Raw genomic sequence first — 20,768 nt, 5'->3', positions numbered from 1 at the left:
TCTTTAAGCCAAATCAACTCTTTTTTTTTTTTCTTGATTCTTTTTATTTTGCAGCTTGGGAAGAGAATTTTTGGGCTTTCCAATCCCAAACTTTCCAAATCTTCAAGCCAAAGAACATTTTCTCCCTGATTTTCTGTACCTTGGGAGGAGAATTTTTGGGGTTTCCAATCCCAAACTTTCCAAATCCTCAAGCCATAGGAACATCTTTCCCTGATTATCTGGAGCTTGGGAAGAGAATTTTTGGGGTTTCCAATCCCAAACTTTCCAAATCTTCCAGCCAAATCAACCTTTTCTCCCTGATTTTCTGTACCTTAGGAGGAGAATTCTCATTTCTTCCATCCCAAACTCTCCAAAGCTTTTGGCCAACTGAATTTTGCCCCCACCCTGATCTCCTGTGTGCCCTGCCCGGAGCTGCTGTGCACTTACAGAGGCAGCCAGCAGGCACCGCTCCCCTTGGCCCCAGCACCCAAAGGACCTCCCCCAGCCCGCCCTGGCAGCAGCAGGAGTGCCAAGAGCCCCCTCCCCAAGCCATGTTGGTACCTACAGGCAGGTGAGCCGGAGGCAGGGCATGCTGGGCAGCAGGTGGGCACGGAGGCAGGCGGCCATGGCCCCTGGGCAGGCCCCCGGGTGGCAGCCTGGCAGCTCAGCGCCGATTAGCTTCTGATTGAAGGGTCACTGAGCTCAGGCTGCCCGCCCAGGCCAGCACAGCCACCTAAGCTCCTTTCTGCCCTAATCCACAGCACCCTTTCAGCCCCGGGGCTGAGCACCCAGCAGCATTCCCACAGGCACAGAAACATGGAATTGTGTGGGCAGGAAAAGGCCTCCAAGCTCAGCCAGTCCAGCCACCAACCCAGCTCCACCATGGCCACCAAACCATGGCCCCTGGTTTCAGGAACACCTTCAGGCATGGGGACTCCACCACCTCACTGGGCAGCCCGTGCCACTCCCTGACCACTCTGACTGCAAAGAAATTGTTCCTCCTCTCCAACCTAACCCTCCTCTGGCACAATTTCAGGCCATTGCCTCTCCGGATAGTAGGGAGAAGAGACCAACCCCCTGCCGTGGGCAGGGATCCCTCCCACCAGCCCAGAGTGCTCAGGGCATCATCCAACCTGGACTTGAACACCTCCAGGGAGGTTGTGGATCACAGAATCACAACATGTGACTGCAGATCATATTCTGTGATCCTGTGATCCACAACCTCCCTGAGCAAACCTGTGACAGTGTCTCCCCATCCTCACCTCCTTCCTTATCCCCACTCTCAGTCTCCCCTCTCCCAGCTCAAAGCCATTGTCCCTCATCCTGGCACTCCCAGCCCTTGCCCAAAGTCCCTCCCCAGCTCTCCTGGAGCCCCTTCAGTTACTGGAAGGCTGCTCTGAGGTCTGCCTGGAGCCTTCTCTTCTCCAGGCTGAACAGCCTCAACTCTCCCAGCCTGATCATCTTAGTAGACATCCACTGACCCTCTCTAACAGACCCATGTCCTTCCCGTGCTGGGTTTCCCCACCCCCTCTCCTGCCTCTTAACATCCCAGTTTCAACCCTGAGGGAAAAAAAATTCCCACTCGAGGAAGTGAGGTGGGTTCAGAAGCAGTTTTACCAGCAGCAGGTTCAGACATGGGGGCAAAGATCTTAGCTCCCACTTGTGTGCTTCAGGCACCAGTTTCGAACCAGTTCTTACAGGTGGTAGTTGCACATCAAAGGCTGCAGGCTTGTTTAGCAACAACAAGCACGGGAGGAGCTGCCCTCCTGGGTGGGAAATTGCATGGTGTGTGCTGGATTAATAACTGGGAGCAGCCCAGATGGGAGTGGATCACCCCAGGAGTGTGCCAAGAGGTGAGGGCTGCTGAGGAGGCTGCAGAAGCTCTGAGGAGGGTGCAGAAGTTTCTCCCAAGGCAAGGAAAGATTAACTCAAAGAGATTGCCAGGCCCAGCTCCAGGAGCAGCCCACGCATGGGGCAGGCTAATTATTATCACCATGCTTTAAAAAGAGCTATTTTGGTCCTGCTTGGAGCTACCACCTCAAAGAACAAAGCAACCAAGCTCAGCCAGACACATTCAACCCCCTCCAGCTGAAATCCTCAGTCTTGCTCCCAGATTGTTCCCTGTCTGCTCAGCAGATTGAGTTTTACCCCTGAATTTTGAGGGTAAGGTCTGCAGAGGGCTCTGGCCAGGCTGCAGCCATGGGCTGAGGCCAATGGGATGAGGTTCAACAAGGCCAAGGGCTGGGTCCTGCCCTTGGGGCACAGCAACGCCAGGAAGACTCCAGGCTGGGGCACAGTGGCTGGAAAGTGCCTGCTGGAAAAGGCCTTGGGGGTGCTGGGTGACAGCAGCTGAAGATGAGCCAGGGGGTGCCCAGGTGGGCAAGAAGGGCACTAACAGCCTGGCTTGGATCAGCAATGGTGTGGGCAGCAGGAGCAGGGCAGGGATTGTCCTCATGTATTCAGCACTAAGTTTTGGGGCCCTCACTCCCAGAAGGACACTGAGGGGCTGGAGCAAGGCCAAAGAAGGGCAAGAGGGCTGGGAAGGAGCAGCTGAGGGAGCTGGGGGTGTGCAGCCTGGGGAAGAGGAGGCTGAGGGCAGAGCTCATTGCTCTCTACAGCTCCCTGAGAGGAGGCTGCAGCCAGCTGGGGGTTGGGCTCTGCTCCCTAGGAACAAGTGACAGGAGGAGAGGAAATGGCTTCAAGCTGCCCCAGGGCAGGCTCAGGTTGAACCTGAGAATGAACAAATGAAAGGGTTCTGAAGGCTTGGCCCAGGCTGCCCAGGGAGGTGGCAGAGTGCCCACTCCTGGAGGTGTTTCCCAGAGGCAGAGCTGTGGCGCTGAGGGCAGTGGCTCAGCCCAGCCTGGGCAGCTGTGGAGAGAGGCTGTGCTGGGCGATGCTGTAGGTGTGCCCCTGCCCACTCACCCGTGCTCGGGCTCCTCGCTGGGGTCGGTGAGCTCGGAGGGCACGGCCGAGTCGATGGCACTGTCGATGGCACTGCCGATGGCACTGTCGGTCTCCACCTCGTCCTGCAGCTCCTGTGGCACCAGGGTGCTGCTGTCCTCGTCCGTGAAGGTCTCGCACTCACTGTAGGTGCTCTCTGAGCCCATGTAGGCACTGTCTGTCACCTCATTGGCCTGGGGACACAGGGGCACAGCAGGCAGGGTTAGCTCCATGGCACGGAGTTACCTCCATGGCACAGGGCTAGCTTCATGGCACGGGGCTAGCTCCATGGCACAGGGTTAGCTCCATGGCACGGAGTTACCTCCATGGCACAGGGCTAGCTTCATGGCACAGGGCTAGCTCCGTGGCATAGCATTACCTCCATGGCACGGGGTTAGCTCCATGACATAGCATTACCTCCATGGCACAGGGTTAGCTCCATGGCACGGGGTTAGCTCCATGACATAGCATTACCTCCATGGCACAGGGTTACCTCCATGGCATGGGGCTAGCTCCATGACATAGCATTACCTCCATGGCACAGGGTTAGCTCCATGGCACGGGGTTAGCTCCATGGCACAGGGCTAGCTCCTTGGCATGGGGTTAGCTCCATGACATAGCATTACCTCCATGGCACAGGGTTAGCTCCATGGCACGGGGTTAGCTCCAGGGCTGCCCTCATGGCAGGAGAAAATGCTTTGGGGCTGTGGGCAGAAATCCACCTCCTCAGGGCAGGGAGAGCTGCAGCACACAGCTGAGTGCTGCTGCGTCCATAGATCCAAGGTCTCCCCAATTGAGGAGAGAGAGAGAAGTGCTGGAGAGAGTCCAGGGGAAGCTGCAAACCCACAGACTCAGAGGTTGCCTCCACACACCTGACACCAAAAGCAGACTGCAAGAATTTGGGCTGATGGCCCGAAAGCTTCAAAAGGATGGAAGGAGAAGTGGTTTCTAAGCTACATGTATGCCAAGGAGCAGAGCAAGCAGTCAAAACTTTGACTTTGTGCCCTGCCAGGAGCTCTCATCAATTGCCCCCAGCACAAGAAGGACCTGGAGCTGCTGGACAGGGTCTAAAGGAGGCCACCAAGATGATTAGAGGGCTGGACAACCTCTCACGGGGACAGGCTGGGAGGGTTGGGGCTGTTCACCCTGGAGAAGAGAAGGCTCCAGGCAGACCTCAGAACAGCCTTCCAGTAGCTGAAGGGGCTCCAGGAGAACTGGAGAGGGACCTGGGACAAGGGCTGGGAGCACCAGGATGAGGGACAATGGCTTTGAGTGGGGAGAGGGGAGACTGAGAGTGGAGAGGAGGAAGAGATTCCTTGCAGTGAGGGTGGGGAGAGACAGGCACAGGTTGCTCAGGAAGGTTGTGGATCACAGAATCATTCTGTGATCCCCAACCTCCCTGGAGGTGTTCAAGGCCAGTCTGGATGAGGCCTTGAGCACCCTGGGCTGGTGGGAGGTGTCCCTGTCCATGGCAGGGGGTTGGCACTGGATGATCTTTGAGGTCACTTCCAATCCAAACCATTCCATCAATCTGTGATCTGGCCCAGGCTGCCCAGGGCAATGTCAGAGTCTCCAGGCCTGGAGGGGTTTCAGAGCTGTGGTGCTGAGGGCCACGGCTCAGTGATACCCTGGCAGTGCTGGGGTAAGGCTTGGATTCTGTGATCTCAAAGGTGCTTTGCACCCCAAACTGTTCCATGATTCTAATGAGGGCAAAGTGAACACAACTGCTGCCAAGAACCCAAACAGACAAACCCAGACCACTGCAGCCCACAAGTGCTTTGATGAACCCTCTCTGCTTGGGTAGCTTTGCTGACCTTCTCCAGGAGAAGCACAGGCAGAGCTGAGCAGGGCAGCAGTGGGATGAGGCAGCTGTGTGCTGGGCTGCAGACAGAGGAGTGTGGGCAACAGGGCAAGAGAGGGGACTCTACCCCCTTAGCTCTGCTGAGACCTCACCTCCAATCCTGCCTCCAGTGCTGCTGTCCCCAGCAGAAGGAGGACACAGAGCTGCTGGAGTGAAGCCAGAGGAGGCCACAAAGATGATCCCAGGGCTGCAGCAGCTCTGCTGTGAGCACAGGCTGAGGGAGCTGGGGGTGTGCAGCCTGCAGAGGAGAAGGCTCCAGGGGGACCTCAGAGCTGCCTGCCAGTGCCTGAAGGGATCCTGCAGGAAGGCTGCAGAGGACTTCTCTTGAGGGTGTCTGAGCCAGGCCAAGGGGGAATGAGCTGAGGCAGAGCAGGGTTAGAGTGAAGCTGAGGAAGAAGTTGTATAGTGTGAGAGTGCTGAGAGTCTGGCACAGGCTGCCCAGGGAGGCTGTGGCTGCCTCAAATCTGGCTGAGAGGTGTCCCTGCAGGGGTTGGAGCAGATGAGCTCTGAGGTCCCTTCCAGCCTGAGCCATTCCATGATTAGTCTATCAAATGCTTACCAAACATCTCCCTGGTGGCAGTTACCAGGTGTGGCCAGGTCGGATGAGAGATCCCAGGGAGGACCCTGAGGCAGCTGCTGTGCCAAGGCTCTAGCCAAAGGACCAGGCTTCAGCTGGTGACTCTGCAGCCAGCTGTGCCCACAGGCTTGGCTCACCTGCACAGCCCAGGGCCATCCAGACGTGGCAGCAAGCAGCTTGGCCCACAGCCCTGGACTAGAGTAGGTGCTGACTCAGGGTGGGCACCTACTGACCCTTGCTGCGTGTCCATGGGCAGGGAATGTGATCCACAGAGGCAGGGCTGGGCTCTGCCTTCTGCCAGGCTCTGAGAGCTGTGCCAGCAGTCAGTAAAAAAGGAATCATCCCCCAAGAGCAGTGGTGGATGCCCCTGCCCTGGCCAGTTTGAAGCCTCAGCTTGCCAGGCTGCTGGGCCAGCTCATTTCAGTTCTACCATCACCTAGAAAGGTTGGAGCAGATGAGCCTTGGGGTGTCCTCGAACCTGGCACCCTATGATCAGTCCTTCAGAGCCTGAAGCAGGCACCAGAGGAGCCCAGGAGGCTCCCTCCTTTAGGCAGGGATTTATTTCTGGTCTGGAATGGAGTTTGCAAAACTTTCTTTCTGCCTAGAGCAGGAGATAAATTTTCCTCCTGCCAAAGCATCCTGAACTAAGACCTCCAGCACAAGAGCCCCATTAAAATTCAACCTCTGTGGTCAATGAGTGCAGAGGCAGCTGAAGCTGTAAACAAAGTCCTCCTCCTGAGCAGCAGCGTGGAGAACTTTGCTTTGCATTTCAGCACAGGTTAAGTAACTAAACCCTGAGGAAAGATGCAAGGAGGACAGAGGCAAAACGGGAAGGGGTTGCAAAATGCCTGAGAGAGCAAAGCAAAGCCAAGCTCTGGTGCCCCGGGCAAAGGTGCAGCCAGAACCCTCCTCTCTTCTGGCCTCAGGAGCAGGTGGTTTGTGCTCTGACCCTTTGACCCCCTTTGCCACCTCTCTCCAGGTTTGCTGCTCAGTGAGCAGGCAGAAAACAAAAGCTCTCTGCCCAGCTGGAGCCCCTCCATGGTACACTCGAAGGCATCAGTGGGCTAGGGACAGCCAGGCTTGCCCACAAGTGCCCCAAGGGCCTTGCCAAGAACAGAACCACTGGGGCTGGTAGAGGGTGGAAGAGACTTCTGGAGAGCTTCCAGTCCAACCCCCTGCCAGAGCAGGGCAGAGCACACAGGGACATATTCAGGTGGGTTTGGAAATTCTCCAGAGGTAGAGAGCCCACAGGCTCCCTGGGCAGCCTGCTCCAGGCCTCCAGCACCCTGCAGTTACACAAGATCCCCCTCATGTTCAGATGTGACTTCTGATGTTCCAGTTTGAGGCACACAGCTCAGGGAGCAGCAGCAGGACAAGGGTGCCCCAGCAGCCATCCCCATCCTGAGCAGGAAGGGCTGGCATATGGCAGCTCTGGGGAAGCTGAACCTGCCTCAGCAGCCTCCACACAGGCAGGCAGTGCCTCACAGCCCCTGTGCCAGGCAGATCCTGAGGAACAGCTCAGAGCCTGGCACAAAGACTGAGCCCAACCACCCAAGAGCCATGGGCTCACCACCTCCTGCAGAGGACACTCTGCGGGCCCTCCAGAGCCCAAAACAGTGCCAACCACAGTGCTCACAGCAGGCACAGACACCCACACAGGGACCACATTGTCCTACCACACCTCCACTTTGGGAAGGGTAAAGAGAAAAGCAGCCCCAAGTGTCTGAAGGCTCTCACTCTCCCAGCTCAGAGCCATTGTCTCTCATCTTGGCACTCCCAGCCCTTGTCCCAGGTCTCTCCCCAGTTCTCCTGGAGCCCCTTCAGCTACTGGAAGGCTGCTCTGAGGTCTGCCTGGAGCCTTCTCTTCTCCAGGCTTTACAGCCCCAACCCTCCCAGCCTGTCCCCATAGCAGAACTTCTCCAGCCTCTGACCATCTTGGTGGCCTTCTCTGGACCCTGTCCAGCAGCTCCAGGTCCTTCTTGTGCTGGGTCCCCAGAGCTGGAGGCAGTGCTGTAGGGGGGTGTGAGCAGAGCAGAGGGGCAGGATGCCCTTCCTATGCTGCTGGTCACTTGAGTATGAGGAAAGGAGACAAAGCTGCTGAGAGTCACCTCCAAGGTCTAGGCAGGGCCAAGCAAAGCTTTGATCTGAGATGGTCAGAAGCTTCTTCAGTCCAAGCTTTGGTGAGGAGTTGCCTTGGCAAGAAGGGCAAAGTCTGGCTCCCAGGGAAGTTCCTCCCAGGCATTTTCTGCAGGGCTGGTCGCCAGGTTGTGCCCAGAGCTATCCCAGCTTCCTGGAGCTCTACTGTCCTTGAAAGCTCAGGAAGGGAAGTGGGAGGAGAGGGAAAAGGAAGAGCAGCTCTGCTTTCTCAGCAAGCATGAGCCTGTTTGTGACAGCCCAGCTCGGAGTGTACACAGGACAGGCAGGGGACAGGAGCTGGTGACAACAGCCTCGTGCCAAGGACAGCCTGGGGGTGTGGATGCTTCCTGCCTGGAGACACTGGCACAGATTTGCCCAGGGAGGTTGTGGATCACAGAATGTGATTCTGTGATTCTGTGATCCACAACCTCCCTGGGGGTGTTCAGGGCCAGGTTGGATGAGGCCTTGAGCAACCTGGCCTGGTGGGAGGTGTCCTTGCCCACAACAAGGGGTTGGCACTGGATGATGTTGAGGGTTCCTTCTAACCCAAACCAGTCTGGGATTCTCTGATCCCAATCGCAGAGGTAGCCCAGCCAGTGCCACCAAGCCCAGCATGGCTCTCGGTGCCATCAGCCTGCTGGGCACGCATGCCCAAGAGACTGTGTGCTTAAAGTGGTTTTAGCCCAGTTTGAAGCCCAGGAGAAGAGAGCTGGGTTGTGTTCTGCTTCCACCTGAGTCTGATTTAATACAACCACCCTCAAAGCTCTGCAGTCCCACAGTGCCTGCAGGGTGGGGTGGGAAGGGACCTCTGGAGATCATCCAGCCCAAACCCCTGCCAAAGCAGGGCACCCACAGCAGCTTGCCCAGCAGCACAGTGCCCAGCTGCCCTTGGAAGCTCTCCAAACAAAGACACTCCACAGCCTCTCTGGGCAGCCTGCTCCAGGCCTCCAGCACCCTCACAACAAACAACTTCTCCTCTTGCTCAGGTGGCACCTCCTGGATGCCACTTGGTACCCTTTGCCCCTTGGCCTGGCCCTAGCACCACTGACAAGAGTCTGGCCCCAGCCTCTTGCCCTCCACAGCTCTTTTAGCTCTTGCTGAGCATTGCTCAGATGCCCTCTGGGGCTGCTCTTCTGCAGGCTCTCAGCCCCAGGGCTCTCAGCCTTTGCTCCTCCCAGAGCTGCTCCAGGCCCCTCAGCAGCTCTGCAGCCTGCCCTCCACTTCCTCCAGCACTTCTCTATCTCTCCTGAACTGAGGCACCCAGAACTGGACCCAGGATTTCAGATATGGCCTCCCTGGGGCATAATAAACTAAACTAAACCCCACCTCAGCCCTTTTACTTCAGGGTAGGATGTTCACATTTTTCCTTCTCCTTAGCCTGCTACTCTCCAGGCTAAGCAGTGCCCCACGGCAGCTCAGCCTCTGGGTGCCAGCAGACTCCAGCAATCCACCCTGGGGCCCATCACCAGCACAAGGCTCTGGCTTCTCAGCTGCACTGTTTGCCTCTTGCCATCTATGTGGGCAATGCCCACCTTGCAGAGAAGCCAGAGAGCCTCTGCTCAGCCTCAGATGAAGGCAACTTTGACAACACACCCCCAAAGTCAGTTGTTCTGTCTGGAAGAGACTCTGAGACCATCGAGTCCAACCTGAGGCCACCAAGACCATGAAAATCCCTTGCACCTGGGCAGGGGAACTGTGCTGCAGACATCCATTGCCTCCCTAAACCCCACACCAACACCCAGCTCACAAGACATCAGATCTGGCAGATTGCCCTCAGCACCCCAAAGACTTGCAGCCAGCACTGCTTCCAGCCCAGCTCCCTCCAGAAGAGCCAGGCAGAGAGGAACACGGAGTGGCCGTCAGGTGTGAACGCTCCACTGACTGCCGGGAGGAAAGGTGGTTCCTAAGCTGCACACAGCAACCCAGCAAAGGAACAGTGAGTGGCTGACTTGGGTGGATCCTACCCTGCCTCCTCCTGACACCTCCAGGACTTGAGAGCAGCCCTGGGAGCGTGAATCTGTCACCCTCCACAGAGCCACCCACAGCACAGCTCAGGCTGGAAGGGACCTCAGAGCTCATCTACTGCGACCCCCTGCAGTAGGCAACTCTCGGCTAGACTGGAGGCAGCCACAGCCTCCCTGGGCAGCCTGGGACAGACTCTCAGCACCCTCACACTCAACAACTTCTTCCTCAGCTCCAAACCATTCCCCCTTGGCCTGGCTCAGACACCCTCAGCAAAAGTCTCTCTGCAGCCTTCCCGCAGGATCCCTTCAGGCACTGGCAGGCAGCTCTGAGGTGCCCCTGGAGCCTTCTCCTCCCGAGGCTGAACCCCCCCAGCTCGCTCAGGCTGTGCTCAGAGCAGAGCTGCCGCAGCCCTCCGATGCCCCTGGTGTGCCCGCTGGCTCACCCTCGCTGTGCCCTCAGACCCACCTGTGGGCACATCTCTCCCCCAGCCCGGGCGGTGCAGCTCCCGGGGCCGCCGGCGGCTGCTGCGGGTAGGAGGGAAGCAAAGTCCAGGCGCAGTGTGCGGCTCCTCGGAGCCAGCTCCCAACACAGCTCCTTTTGTTCCCGCGATAAGGAGAGGGGAGAGCCAACCTGTGCCCATGACCCTCCCTGCCAGGCCACTACCAAAATAAAAGCACGCCTGCCGGGCTCCAAGCAGCGCCAGCCCCGCTGCAGGGGCACAGGCAGGCAGGGAGCCATCCCACTGTGCTTGGACGAGACCTCGAGGATAATCAGGTCCAACCAGTCTCTAACTCTGCCACCTCATCTCTGCCTCCTGGGAACACCTTCAGGGATGGGCACTCAGCCACCTCCTGGGCAGCCTGGGCCAGGGCTTCAGAACCCTTTCAGAGGAGAAGTTTCTCCTCATGTCCCACCTGACCCTTCCCCGGTGCAAGTTTCTTCTCCCACGGCCAATGGAAAAGACCTGTAGATGCTTCCAGGGCTTCCGTGAGCCTTCCTGACAGCTCTGGTGAACATTTAAGCTCCAGATGACAAATCCCTTCCTCAGGGGCACGAAGGGGAAGCTGAGCTCCGCTTGCCCTGCTCGCCAGGGACGGCAGCCAGGAGCCGCAGCCCCGCTGGGGCTGCTGACTGAGAGGGCAGGCACCAGCCCCGGCTCCCTCCTGCAGGCACAGGACCCTGCCAGAGCCAGCACCACAGGGTGACCCAGCCCCCAGCACTGTCCCTGCCCCACGGCAGCCCTTGACACCCCCAGCTCGGCAGGGCTGTGGCTGCTCGGCTGCCTCTCCTGCAGCTACCTCCCACACTTCTAAGCTCAGCCCTCAGCCGTGCCCGTTCAGCACACGCAAGGCTCCCTCCTTCCATTACCTTCACCAGTCACAGCTCCCCCAGCTTCTCCTCGCTCGGTCTCCCGGGGCCATCCCTCCTGAAGCACAGGGCAGGAACTGCAGCAGCAGCAGCAGCACTGCCTGGAAGTCTGTACCTTGATAAGCTGCTGCCCTTCCTGCTGAGCCCAGCACGGGCAGGCCCTGCTGCTCCAGTTATGCTTTAACCTCTCCTCCTGGCTGTCTGGAGCTGCTGCTCAGCAGAGCAGCTCCCAGCTCTTCGGCTCTCCCAGCTCCTCTGCTCCTCCTCCCTCTGGGAAGGTTCAGCATCACTGCGAGGAGCCTAACCCCAGAGCCCCTACGGTTAAGCCAGGGAGGAAACCCTGACCACTGCCACCTGTGCACTCCAACTCTTACCGAGACATCTCTGCTGCAGCACTCCCTGGCTGCTGGCAGCCCCCTGATGTTCTCAGCTCCCACTTCTCTCGGTCCCACACTGTGCTTGCAGCTCAAGATAAGGCTTCAAGGTCTTTGCTTTCCAAACTCCTTCTGAGCTGTTCTGTGCAAAGCCAACACGGGAAGCCAGGCTCTTTACTGACCAGAAAAGGCACTTCCCACCATGGCCCTGAACCAGAGTGCTGCCTTCAGGGACACTCGTGCCTGATTCACACTCCCACCCTCCCCTCCAGGCACTGCTGAGGCAGTCCTTTAGGAAAGGCTGAGGGACCTGAGGCTGCCAGTGCGGAAAAGCAAGGCAGGGAGAGACCATCCCACAGTGGAGAGCAGAACTCCTCCGTGCAGGAGTGAAACAAGAGCAGAGACACCTTTGTGTCCAGTCCTGGGCTCCCCAGTTCAGGAGAGACAGAGAACTGCTGGAGAGAGTCCAGGGCAGGCTGCAAAACTGCTGAGGGGCCTGGAGCAGCTCTGGGAGGAGCAAAGGCTGAGAGCCCTGGGGCTGAGAGCCTGCAGAAGAGCAGCCCCAGAGGGCATCTGAGCAATGCTCAGCAAGAGCTAAAGGAGCTGTGGAGGGCAAGAGGCTGTGGCCAGACTCTTGTCAGTGGTGCCCAGGGCCAGGCCAAGGGGCACAGGGGCACAAAGTGGCAGCCAGGAGGTTGCATCTGAGCAGGAGGAGAAAGTTGTTTGTTGTGAGGGTGCTGGAGGCCTGGATCAGGCTGCCAGAGAGGCTGTGGAGTGTCCTTGTGTGGAGAGCTTTCAGACCCACCTGGATGTGTTCCTGTGTGGCCTGCCCTGGATGATCCTGCTCTGGCAAGGGGGTTGGACTCAATGATCTCAGGAGATCCCTTTCAACCTCACCATTCTGTGACTCTATGAACACAATAGGTGAATTTCCTTGGGACTTTCAGGCTTTTTGCTACCAAGTCACCACCAGGGACTGATTCTGGAGCTCAGACCAGCAGCTTCAGCCACTCCCCACAGTGTTTTCTTCTGCCTAATCAGTACAAAGTTAAACCAGAGTGCTCTCTTCTTAGATGCCAAGGTGTGCTCCACACATGTGAATGGGTCAGGAGCTCCCTTCACCTCTCTGTGACAGGAGCAGAAAGGCTTTGGGGACAGTAAGGATATTGGTCAGAGCTCTGTGTGCCTCTCCAGGGGACAGGCAGGTGAGCAGACATCAAAATGCCCCTCAGCTCTGCAGCTCTGGCCACCTAGGAGCAGCTGTGAGCAAATGAACCCCAGCTCCAGCAGCCCACTCAGACAGGGCTGTGTGGCTTGAGTTAGTCTGGACACAATCTTTGGGTCTACATATGGAGGCTGACCTCACCCCCACCCCAGACAGGGGAATGGCACTGGGAAAGAAAGCCTGAGCCAAGGGGTGAAGAGCTGCAGCCTCCATATGCTGCCATCTCCTCTCCATCTCCTGCTGCCACAGCAGTGCTGGCCTGGCAAAGGGCACAGATCTGCATGCCTGGGTTAGGGCAGCCATGGAGCAGCCCACAGCAAGGCTGGTGAGCTGAGCCACAGAATCCAGAGCTGTCTGGGCTGGGAAAGGCCTCCAAGCTCAGCCAGTCCAATCAGCAACCCAACCCCACCACAGCCACCAAACCCTGGCCCCAAGTGCCATCGCCACAGGTTTCTGGAACACCTCCAGGCATGGGGACTCCACCACCTCCCTGGGCAGCCTGGGCCAGGCTCTGGAAATCTTCCTCCTCTCCAACCAAATCCTCCCCTGGCACAATTTCAGGACAGTTCCTCTCCTTCTATCACCTGATACTAGGGAGCAGAGCCCAACCCCCAGCTGGCTGCAGCCTCCTCTCAGGGAGCTGTAGAGAGCAATGAGCTCTGCCCTCAGCCTCCTCTTCTCCAGGCTGCACACCCCCAGCTCCCTCAGCTGCTCCTCTCCAGCCCTCTTCTCCAGACTCTTCCCCAGCTCTGTTGCCCTTCTCTGGCCCTGCTCCAGCCCCTCAGTGTCCTTGGGGTGAGGGGCCCAAAGCTGAGCACAAAGGTCTGAAGCCCAGCCGGGCCCTGGCTCTGGGCCCTCAGCTCAGGGTCAGGCTGCCTTCAGAGGCTGCAAAGCTTAACCTCCTCTTTTCAGACTGACTGGCCTCTAGCAGACACCCAGCAGCTGGTAACAACGAGGAGGAGGAGGAAGAAGTCAGGAGAACTGCTGAGGATTGCAAGGCAGGTCCCCAGCAGGGCAGCAAACATACTCCGAATAGTTTATGCTCAGCAGGCACAGCTCTGCCTCAGGGGAAGGCAAACACCTTCCTGGGGGATCCAGAGGAGGAAAGCAGGGCTCAGAACGAGCACTGGGCTACCGGCAGGAGAGACAGCAAGCCCACAGCAGACTCCCACAGTCACCCCAGGCAGGGCTGCTGCCAAACACAAGCCATGAGGAGTGATGGTGAACCGGGGAACAGCACCTGCACACCCAGCCTGTGGCACACCTCCCAGTGCCAGCACCAGCTTCTGTGCCACCAGTGCACAGCTGACACCCCCTTGCCCTGGTCCAGATCATCAATAAAGACACTGAACAGGACTGTGCCCAGCACTGATCCCTGTGTGCCTCCACCAGTGTCAGCTGCCAGCTGGATGTGGCACCATTCAACACCACTCTCTGGGCCTGGCCCTTCAGCCAGTTCTTGACCCATATCAGAGTGAATCTGTCTAAGCCACGAGCTGCCACCTTGGCCAGGAGCTTGTTGTGGCAGACAGTGTCAAAGTCTTTGCTGCAGTCCAGGTAGACTACAGCCACAGCCTGCCCCATACCCACCAGGTGGTGGCCTGATCCTGCAAGCACAAAGCCCACATCAGCATCCTTGCTGGAGCCCAAGAAGAGAGAGGAAACTCCACACTTCTGATTTCTGCTCTGCTTTTTTTCTGGCCAAACAGCCCCAAATGCCAACGTCCAACCATGCCTCAGTGCCTCCTGGCTGCTTCATCTCAAAATCAGACTCAGAATCTCCATCAGGATGCCAAACACGAGGGCAGCAGGCACCGTTCCTGCTTCACAAGTGCTTCACCCCCTCCACAGTGTCCCTCTTTCACCCAAGGTACCATGCTCTGCCAATTCTCAAGCTAGGCCAGCACCAGCTTTGGGTTTGCACATTCAAACTTGTTTTAACTTATAACAGCACCAAATGCTGCAAATCCTCTCAGCCACTCACCCCCAAGCTGAAGAGTTTGTCTTTAGCACACAGAGTGGCTTGGCTTGGAAGGGACCTCAAAGATCATCCAGTGCCAACCCCCTGTCATGGGCAGGGACAGCTCTCATCAGCCCAGGGTGCTCAAGGCCTCATCCAGCCTGGACTTCAACACCTCCAAGGAGGTTGTGGATCTCTGATCACACTCTGTGACTCTATGAGCCACAACCTCCCTGGGCAACCGGTGGCAGCGTCTCCCTTAAGCACCCCTGAGCCCTGGCACAGCAAACACTCTGCTCCCCCAGCACCCTCCCCATGCCCTGGTCACAGGATGCCTGGCAGGGGTCCCCATGTTGCTCATCCTCACCTCAAAGGTGACGAAGTCATCGAACTCATCAGGGCAGGCTGAGGTCTCCTCCTCGGGGGTGTAGCCCATATCATACAGCTGGCTGTCGGGGTCTGCAGAGGGAGAAAGGCAAGCAGAGAGAGAATCAGCAGGAGGAAAGGCATAGCCCGAGGCAGGGACAGCTCTGGGAGGCACAGTACAAGGACAACAACCTCCTCTTGCACAGCCTTCAGCTGTCAGAAGGGAGCTCTGCCCCTCTGCTCCACGGCATCCTCCTCACAGGTCCCACAGGGCCCCTCGCTGCTCCCAAGGGGCTGGCACCTGGATTTCTCCCTACCCCACCATGGCCTCCCTTCCTTTCCCTGGCTCTTCCCTCCTCTCCCTGTTTCCTGCAGCCTCCTCTGCTTCTCCCAGCAGGCTCTAATCCTGCTGTGGGCAGGCAAAGCAGATCTGTGTGTGACAGCCAAGTGCCATGGGAACCGCAGCGCCAGCAGCCTGCACCCAGGCTCTCCTCCTCCCCTGCTCCAGCCCCTCCAGCAGCCATCCTCACAGGGGGACAGCCAAATAAGGGCCTTGCAGGGGTCTTGCTTTCCAAAACCCCCACAAAAGCCTCCTGTCACCCCCAAGCACGCCCCAGGAGCAGAGCAGAGCAGAGCAGAGCTGAGGGGCATTTCTCCCAGCAGGTAGGGTGGCAGTGCCAGCTCCCCCTGCCCCCTCCAGCCACAAGCAGCACACGACCCAGACCCCAAGCTGGAAGCACCAAACCAAGAGCAGATGCTGCAGTCCCAAAATAAAAACCAGGCTCCAGAGACTTGGAGCTGGGAATGCTGCACCACTGAGCTCAGCTGCTGGTGATCAATGGTGGTGAATGGTGCCACATCCAGCTGGCAGCTGACACTGGTGGAGGCACACAGGGATCAGTGCTGGGCACAGTCCTGTTCAGTGTCTTTATTGATGATCTGGACCAGGGCATTGAGTCCTCCATCAGTGAGCTTGCAGTGACACCAAGCTAGGAGCAGGTGTGGATCTGTTAGAGGGCAGGAGGGCACTGCAGAGGGACCTGGGCAGGCTGGACAGATGGGCACAGTCCAGTGCCAGGAGTTTTAACGAGGCCAAGTGCCAGGTTCTGCCCTTTGGCCACAACAACCCCATGCAGTGCTACAGGCTGGGGACAGAGTGGCTGGAGAGCAGCCAGACAGAGAGGGACCTTGGTGGGACTGGCTGGCAGCTGAAGATGAGCCAGAGTGTGCCCAGGTGGCCAAGAAGGCCAACAGCATCCTGGCCTGCATCAGGAACAGTGTGGCCAGCAGTGCCAGGGCACTCCTTGAGTGCTGTGTCCATTTCTGGGCCCCTCAGTTTGAGAAAGATGTTGAGGTGCTGGAACGTGCCCAGAGAAGGGCAGCAAGGCTGGGGAGGAGCTGGAGCACAGCCCTGTGATCATCCAGTGCCAACCTCTTGCCATGGGCAGGGACACCTCCCACCAGCCCAGGGTGCTCAAGGCCTCAACCAGCCTGGCCTTCAACACCTTCAGGGAGGTTGTGGATCACAGAATCACAGAATTCCAGGGAATTCTATGATCACATTCTCTGATTCTGTGATCCAGGACCTCCCTGGGCAACCTGTGTGTGATGGTTTGGGTGCCAGCTGCTCCCTAACCTCACTGCAAAGAACCCTCTCCCAGTTTCCAGTCCAAACCTGCTCTCTTCCAGCTTCAATTCTGGAATGGTTCAGGCTGCAAGAGACATTTAACATCATCCAGTCCAACTCTTAGCCCAGCAGTGCCAGGGCACCACTGCCCCATGGCCCTCAGCACCACAGCCACACAGCTCTGAAACCCATTACCTGGGCAGCCTGAGCCAGGCCTTGACAACTCTTCCAGGGCAAAAATTAAATAGGTCCAACCTAAACTTCTTCTGGGGCAACTTGAGGCCATCTCCTTTTGCCCTAGGGAGCAGAGCCCAACCCCCAGCTGGCTGCAGCCTCCTCTCAGGGAGCTGCAGAGAGCAATGAGGTCTCCCCCAGCCTCCTCTTCTCCAGGCTGCACACCCCCAGCTCTCTCAGCTGCTCCTCTCCAGCCCTGTTCTCCAGACCCATCCCCAGCTCTGCTGCCCTTCTCTGGCCCTGCTCCAGCCCCTCAGTGTCCTTCTGGGAGTGAGTGGCCCAGAACAGACAACAGGATTCAAGCTGTGGCCATCCCAGTGCCCAGCACAGGGGCACAATCCCTGCCCTGCTCCTGCTGCCCACACCACTGCTGATCCAAGCCAGACTGCTGGTGCCCTTCTTGCCCACCTGCATAGTCCCAGCCAGGGTCAGGCTGTTTGGGGCTGTGAGCAACCTACTCCAGCTGCAGCTGAATGCAAGCCTGCTGAATGCAGGGCTTGGACTGGCTGAGCTTTCAAAGTGCCTTCCAGCCCAGCCCAGCCTGTGAGTCTGTGTCAGCAGGGAGGACCAAGGGCAGGGGGACAGTGACCTGCTTGCTGCAAAGCCATGGGGCACCTGAAAGCAAAGCTCACCAACAGCAGCCTCTGCCCACTTCTGAGAAAACCAAACAGTGCTCTTGAAAGGCAGCCCATGGCACATCCCCCGAGGGCACAGGCAGCCACATCTCCTGCCAGCCTCAGCCACCTCCAGAGCAGGGTCAGTGATGTGCATGGGGCCAGCCAGAGAACCAGAGCAACTCACTGGCACACAGGCTGTGGGCACAGTGCCCTGCTCCTGCGCCCAGGCAGGGCTCTGCCCTGTGGCATGTCCCACCCAGCAGGAGCCCTGGTGCCAGCTCTGCTCTCCACATGCCCCAGCAGAGGTGACATCTGCAGCCCAGCTGAAAGCCTGGAGCCCGCAGTGGCAGGAGCCCAATCACACAGCTGGGTCCCGGGCTCCTGCCAGTGCTTCCAGCTGCCTTTGCCCAGCCTGGCCTGCTAACACAGCTGGCCTTACTGGTGTCCACCCTGCCAGGCCATCTCCAGCACAGCTGGGGGCACTCCAAAGGTGTGCAGAGCATCCCAAAGGCAGTGGAGCCAGGCTTGGGCTGCTCCTTCCTGCCTGTTTCGGTCTCACCTCTCCTCCCGCTCCGAGCAGACTCACTCAAGCCTCCTGCTTTCTACTGACACCCATAGGGATGTTTACTGCTCTGCTTCCTGCCAAAGGGACTTGCAGAGGGAGTGTTCAGAGTCAAGGGAAGGCTTCCAGCTCCCTTCAGAAGCAGAGATAGAAGGCGTGGGCAGAGCAGGCACAAACAGCTCCCCGACATCAGCTGCCTCCTGCCAGGCTCCTGCCCACGCCCAGAGCTCTCCTGCCCAATCCCAGTGCTCTTCTGCCCCATCCCAGAGCTCTCCTGCCCACGCCCAGAGCTCTCCTGCCCAATCCCAGTGCTCTTCTGCCCCATCCCAGAGCTCTCCTGCCCACGCCCAATACTCTCTTACCCCATTCCAGAGCTCTCCTGCCCAAAGCAGTGCTCTCATGCCCATGCCCTTCCTTAGGGGTCCACTGTAGGAAGCAGAGAGAAGCTCATTTCAGAGGTGAGCTCCACCTTCACTGATGGAGTGGGCAGGAGAAGGCACAGCCAGGAGACAGCTCTCCATGGGCAGGAGGCAGCTCCTTATGGCACAGGCCAGAGGTAAAGGCAAGCAGCAGCAGAGCCACAGGCTGCCTGCTCCCCATGGCGGCTGCCTCCACCCTGCAGCAGCCATATGGTGCTCCCTGCATAGGCAGAGTTGCCATGGAGAGCTCTGCCTGCACCATGGCCTGCAGCAAGCATCCAAACTGCTGTCCAAAAGAGCCCAAAAAAGCCCCAGAGGACGTTTCCAGCCCAGCTGGAAGTCCCCTTGTGAGCAGCACCACAGTCCCTGGTGGGAGATGCAGAGCTCTGCCACACAGAGCAGCTCCAGCAGCCAGGGAGAGCACAAGTGGCCAAATTCCCTCCACTCTGCCCTTGGACACCCTAGGGTCGCCAGCACAAGGACATGGATCTGCTGGAGGCAGCAAGGGGGCTGGAGAACCTCTGCTGTGGGGACAGGCTGGGAGGATTGGGTTGTTCAACCTGGAGAAGAGAAGGCTTTGGGCAGACCTCAGAGCAGCCTTCCAGTAGCTGAAGGAGCTCCAGGAGAGCTGGGGAGAGACTTTGGACAAGGGCTGGGAGTGCCAGGATGAGGGAGGATGGCTTTGAGCTGGGAGAGGGCAGACTGAGAGTGGAGAGAAGGGAGAAATTCCTTGCAGTGAGGGTGGGGAGAGGCTGGCACAGGCTGCCCAGGGAGGTTGTGGATCACAGAAGCACAGAATGTGATGCATTCTGTGATCCACAGCCTCCCTGGAGGTGTCCCAGGCCAGGCTGGATGAGGCCTTGACCATTCAGCTGCAGCCCTTCACTTCTCTCTTCTCAGTCCTGTCTTGTTCCCTGCTGGCTTATTCCTCTGCACTAAATCCTGCAGCTCCCTCTAGTCTTAACATGTCCTCATTTCTCCCAGGCCTTTCAAAAATCATTGACCAAACTCTGCTGTGTGAGGCCTGTGGAAGGGTCACCTCTGTCCACACACATCTGCATGTTCTAACACCGATGGAATATCACAGGCACCAAATCCCAGCAGGGTGGGGTGGGAAGGGACCTCTGGAGATCATCCAGTCCAACCCCCTGCCAAAGCAGGGCACCCACAGCAGCTTGCCCAGCAGCACAGTGCCCAGCTGCCCTTGGAAGCTCCCCACACAAGGACACTCCACAGCCTCTCTGGGCAGCCTGCCCCAGGCCTCCAGCACCCTCACAACAAACAACTTTCTCCTCCTGCTCAGATGCAACCCTCTGGATGCCACTTTGTGCCCCTTGTCCCTGAGCACCACTGACAAGAGTCTGGCCTCAGCCTCTTGCCCCCACAGCTCCTTTAGCTCTTGCTGAGCATTGCTCAGATGCCCTCTGGGGCTGCTCTCCTGCAGGCTCTCAGCCCCAGGGCTCTCAGCCTTTGCTCTTCCCAGAGCTGCTCCAGGCCCCTCAGCAGCTCTGCAGCCTGCCCTGCACTCTCCCCAGCAGTTCTCTGTCTCTCCTCAACTGGGGATCCCAGAACCTGACCCAGGGCTCCAGACATGCCCTTATCTGGAGGGGAAGGAGAACCTTTCTTGAGTTGTTTGGCACAGTCCTTTTGATGCACTCCAGGAGCCCCCTAAGGTTCTTGGCCACAGGGCACACAGCTGGCTCGGGGACCACTCTCCTGTCTGACACCAGCTGCAAGCCATGGGCAGCCTCTCTGCAGTGCCCACAGACCCACTGACCAGCTCCTGGCAGCAGCACTTCCAACAGCTGCTGGAGGTTCCTGCTGGCCCTTTGGCATGCACACAGCTCAAGGACAAGCAGGCCAGGCCCTTCCTGGGGGTGAAGGTCTGTTGAGCTCTTGCAGTGCCACAGAGGCACCCTGGACTGTCCTGTGCTGGTGCTGCAGCTGGGTTGGGAGGGGTAGCAGTAGCAGCACATCAAGACCCAGAGCTACAGCAGCAGATGTCCTGGGGTGCAGGAAGCTCCCAACTAAGATTCTAGAAGTTGCCTTCAGGAGAGAGGATTTCAGTGTAAAGGCAACTTGGGGAGAGAGCTCTGGGGACAGCAGTGACACCCAGGTCACACAGAGCCACTTCCATCACCTTCCTAGAGCAGTGACCTGGAAAAGCAGAGTCCCTCACAGGGGCTTCAGTCACCTGCCAGCACCCCTCACAGCCTGCTGCCAGCCCCCCAGCCACAGCCAGCCCAGCAGAGCAGGCTGGAGCAGGGCAGGGATAAGCTGGGAAGCTGGAGCAGGGCAGGGATAAGCTGGGAAGCTGGAGCAGGGCAGGGATAAGCTGGGAAGCTGTGTGAACAGCACAGAGCAGCCCCAGAAGAGGCAAGAGGAGGTTGTGGTAGGCTTAGGAGAGGACAAGTGGGAGAAACCAAATGCCCCTACTGGGCAGACTGCTGGCAAACAAAGTGGCAGGATAGATGCAGGGGTTAGAGTGACAGGAGTTTAGGAAGATAGAACCATGGTCACAGGATCATTTTGACTAGCAAAGCCCTTTCAGCTTCTCC

General features: G+C 58.3%; 1 protein-coding gene across 6 annotated transcripts in view; it reads right to left on the bottom strand.

Moving 5' to 3' along the window:
- Positions 1–20,768, bottom strand: part of RAB11FIP3 (RAB11 family interacting protein 3) — a 79,531-nt gene that overhangs the window by 31,950 nt on the left and 26,813 nt on the right. For 4 of the 6 annotated variants that reach the window (XM_064153246.1, XM_064153247.1, XM_064153248.1 and 1 more), the window contains 2 exons: positions 14,753–14,844; positions 2,902–3,113 (listed from right to left, as the gene is read on the bottom strand). In XM_064153246.1, coding sequence (XP_064009316.1) covers positions 2,902–3,113; positions 14,753–14,844 — 304 coding nt within the window. Of the gene's footprint in view, positions 1–2,901; positions 3,114–9,923; positions 10,023–14,752; positions 14,845–14,943; positions 15,068–20,768 lie in introns of those variants that run through there. The other 2 variants (XM_064153250.1, XM_064153251.1) reach the window with 2 other exon arrangements.

Source organism: Pogoniulus pusillus, chromosome 13 (genome assembly GCF_015220805.1).
Source record: "Pogoniulus pusillus isolate bPogPus1 chromosome 13, bPogPus1.pri, whole genome shotgun sequence".
Taxonomy (NCBI): domain Eukaryota; kingdom Metazoa; phylum Chordata; class Aves; order Piciformes; family Lybiidae; genus Pogoniulus; species Pogoniulus pusillus.
This window is presented reverse-complemented; position numbering and strand designations above follow the sequence as displayed.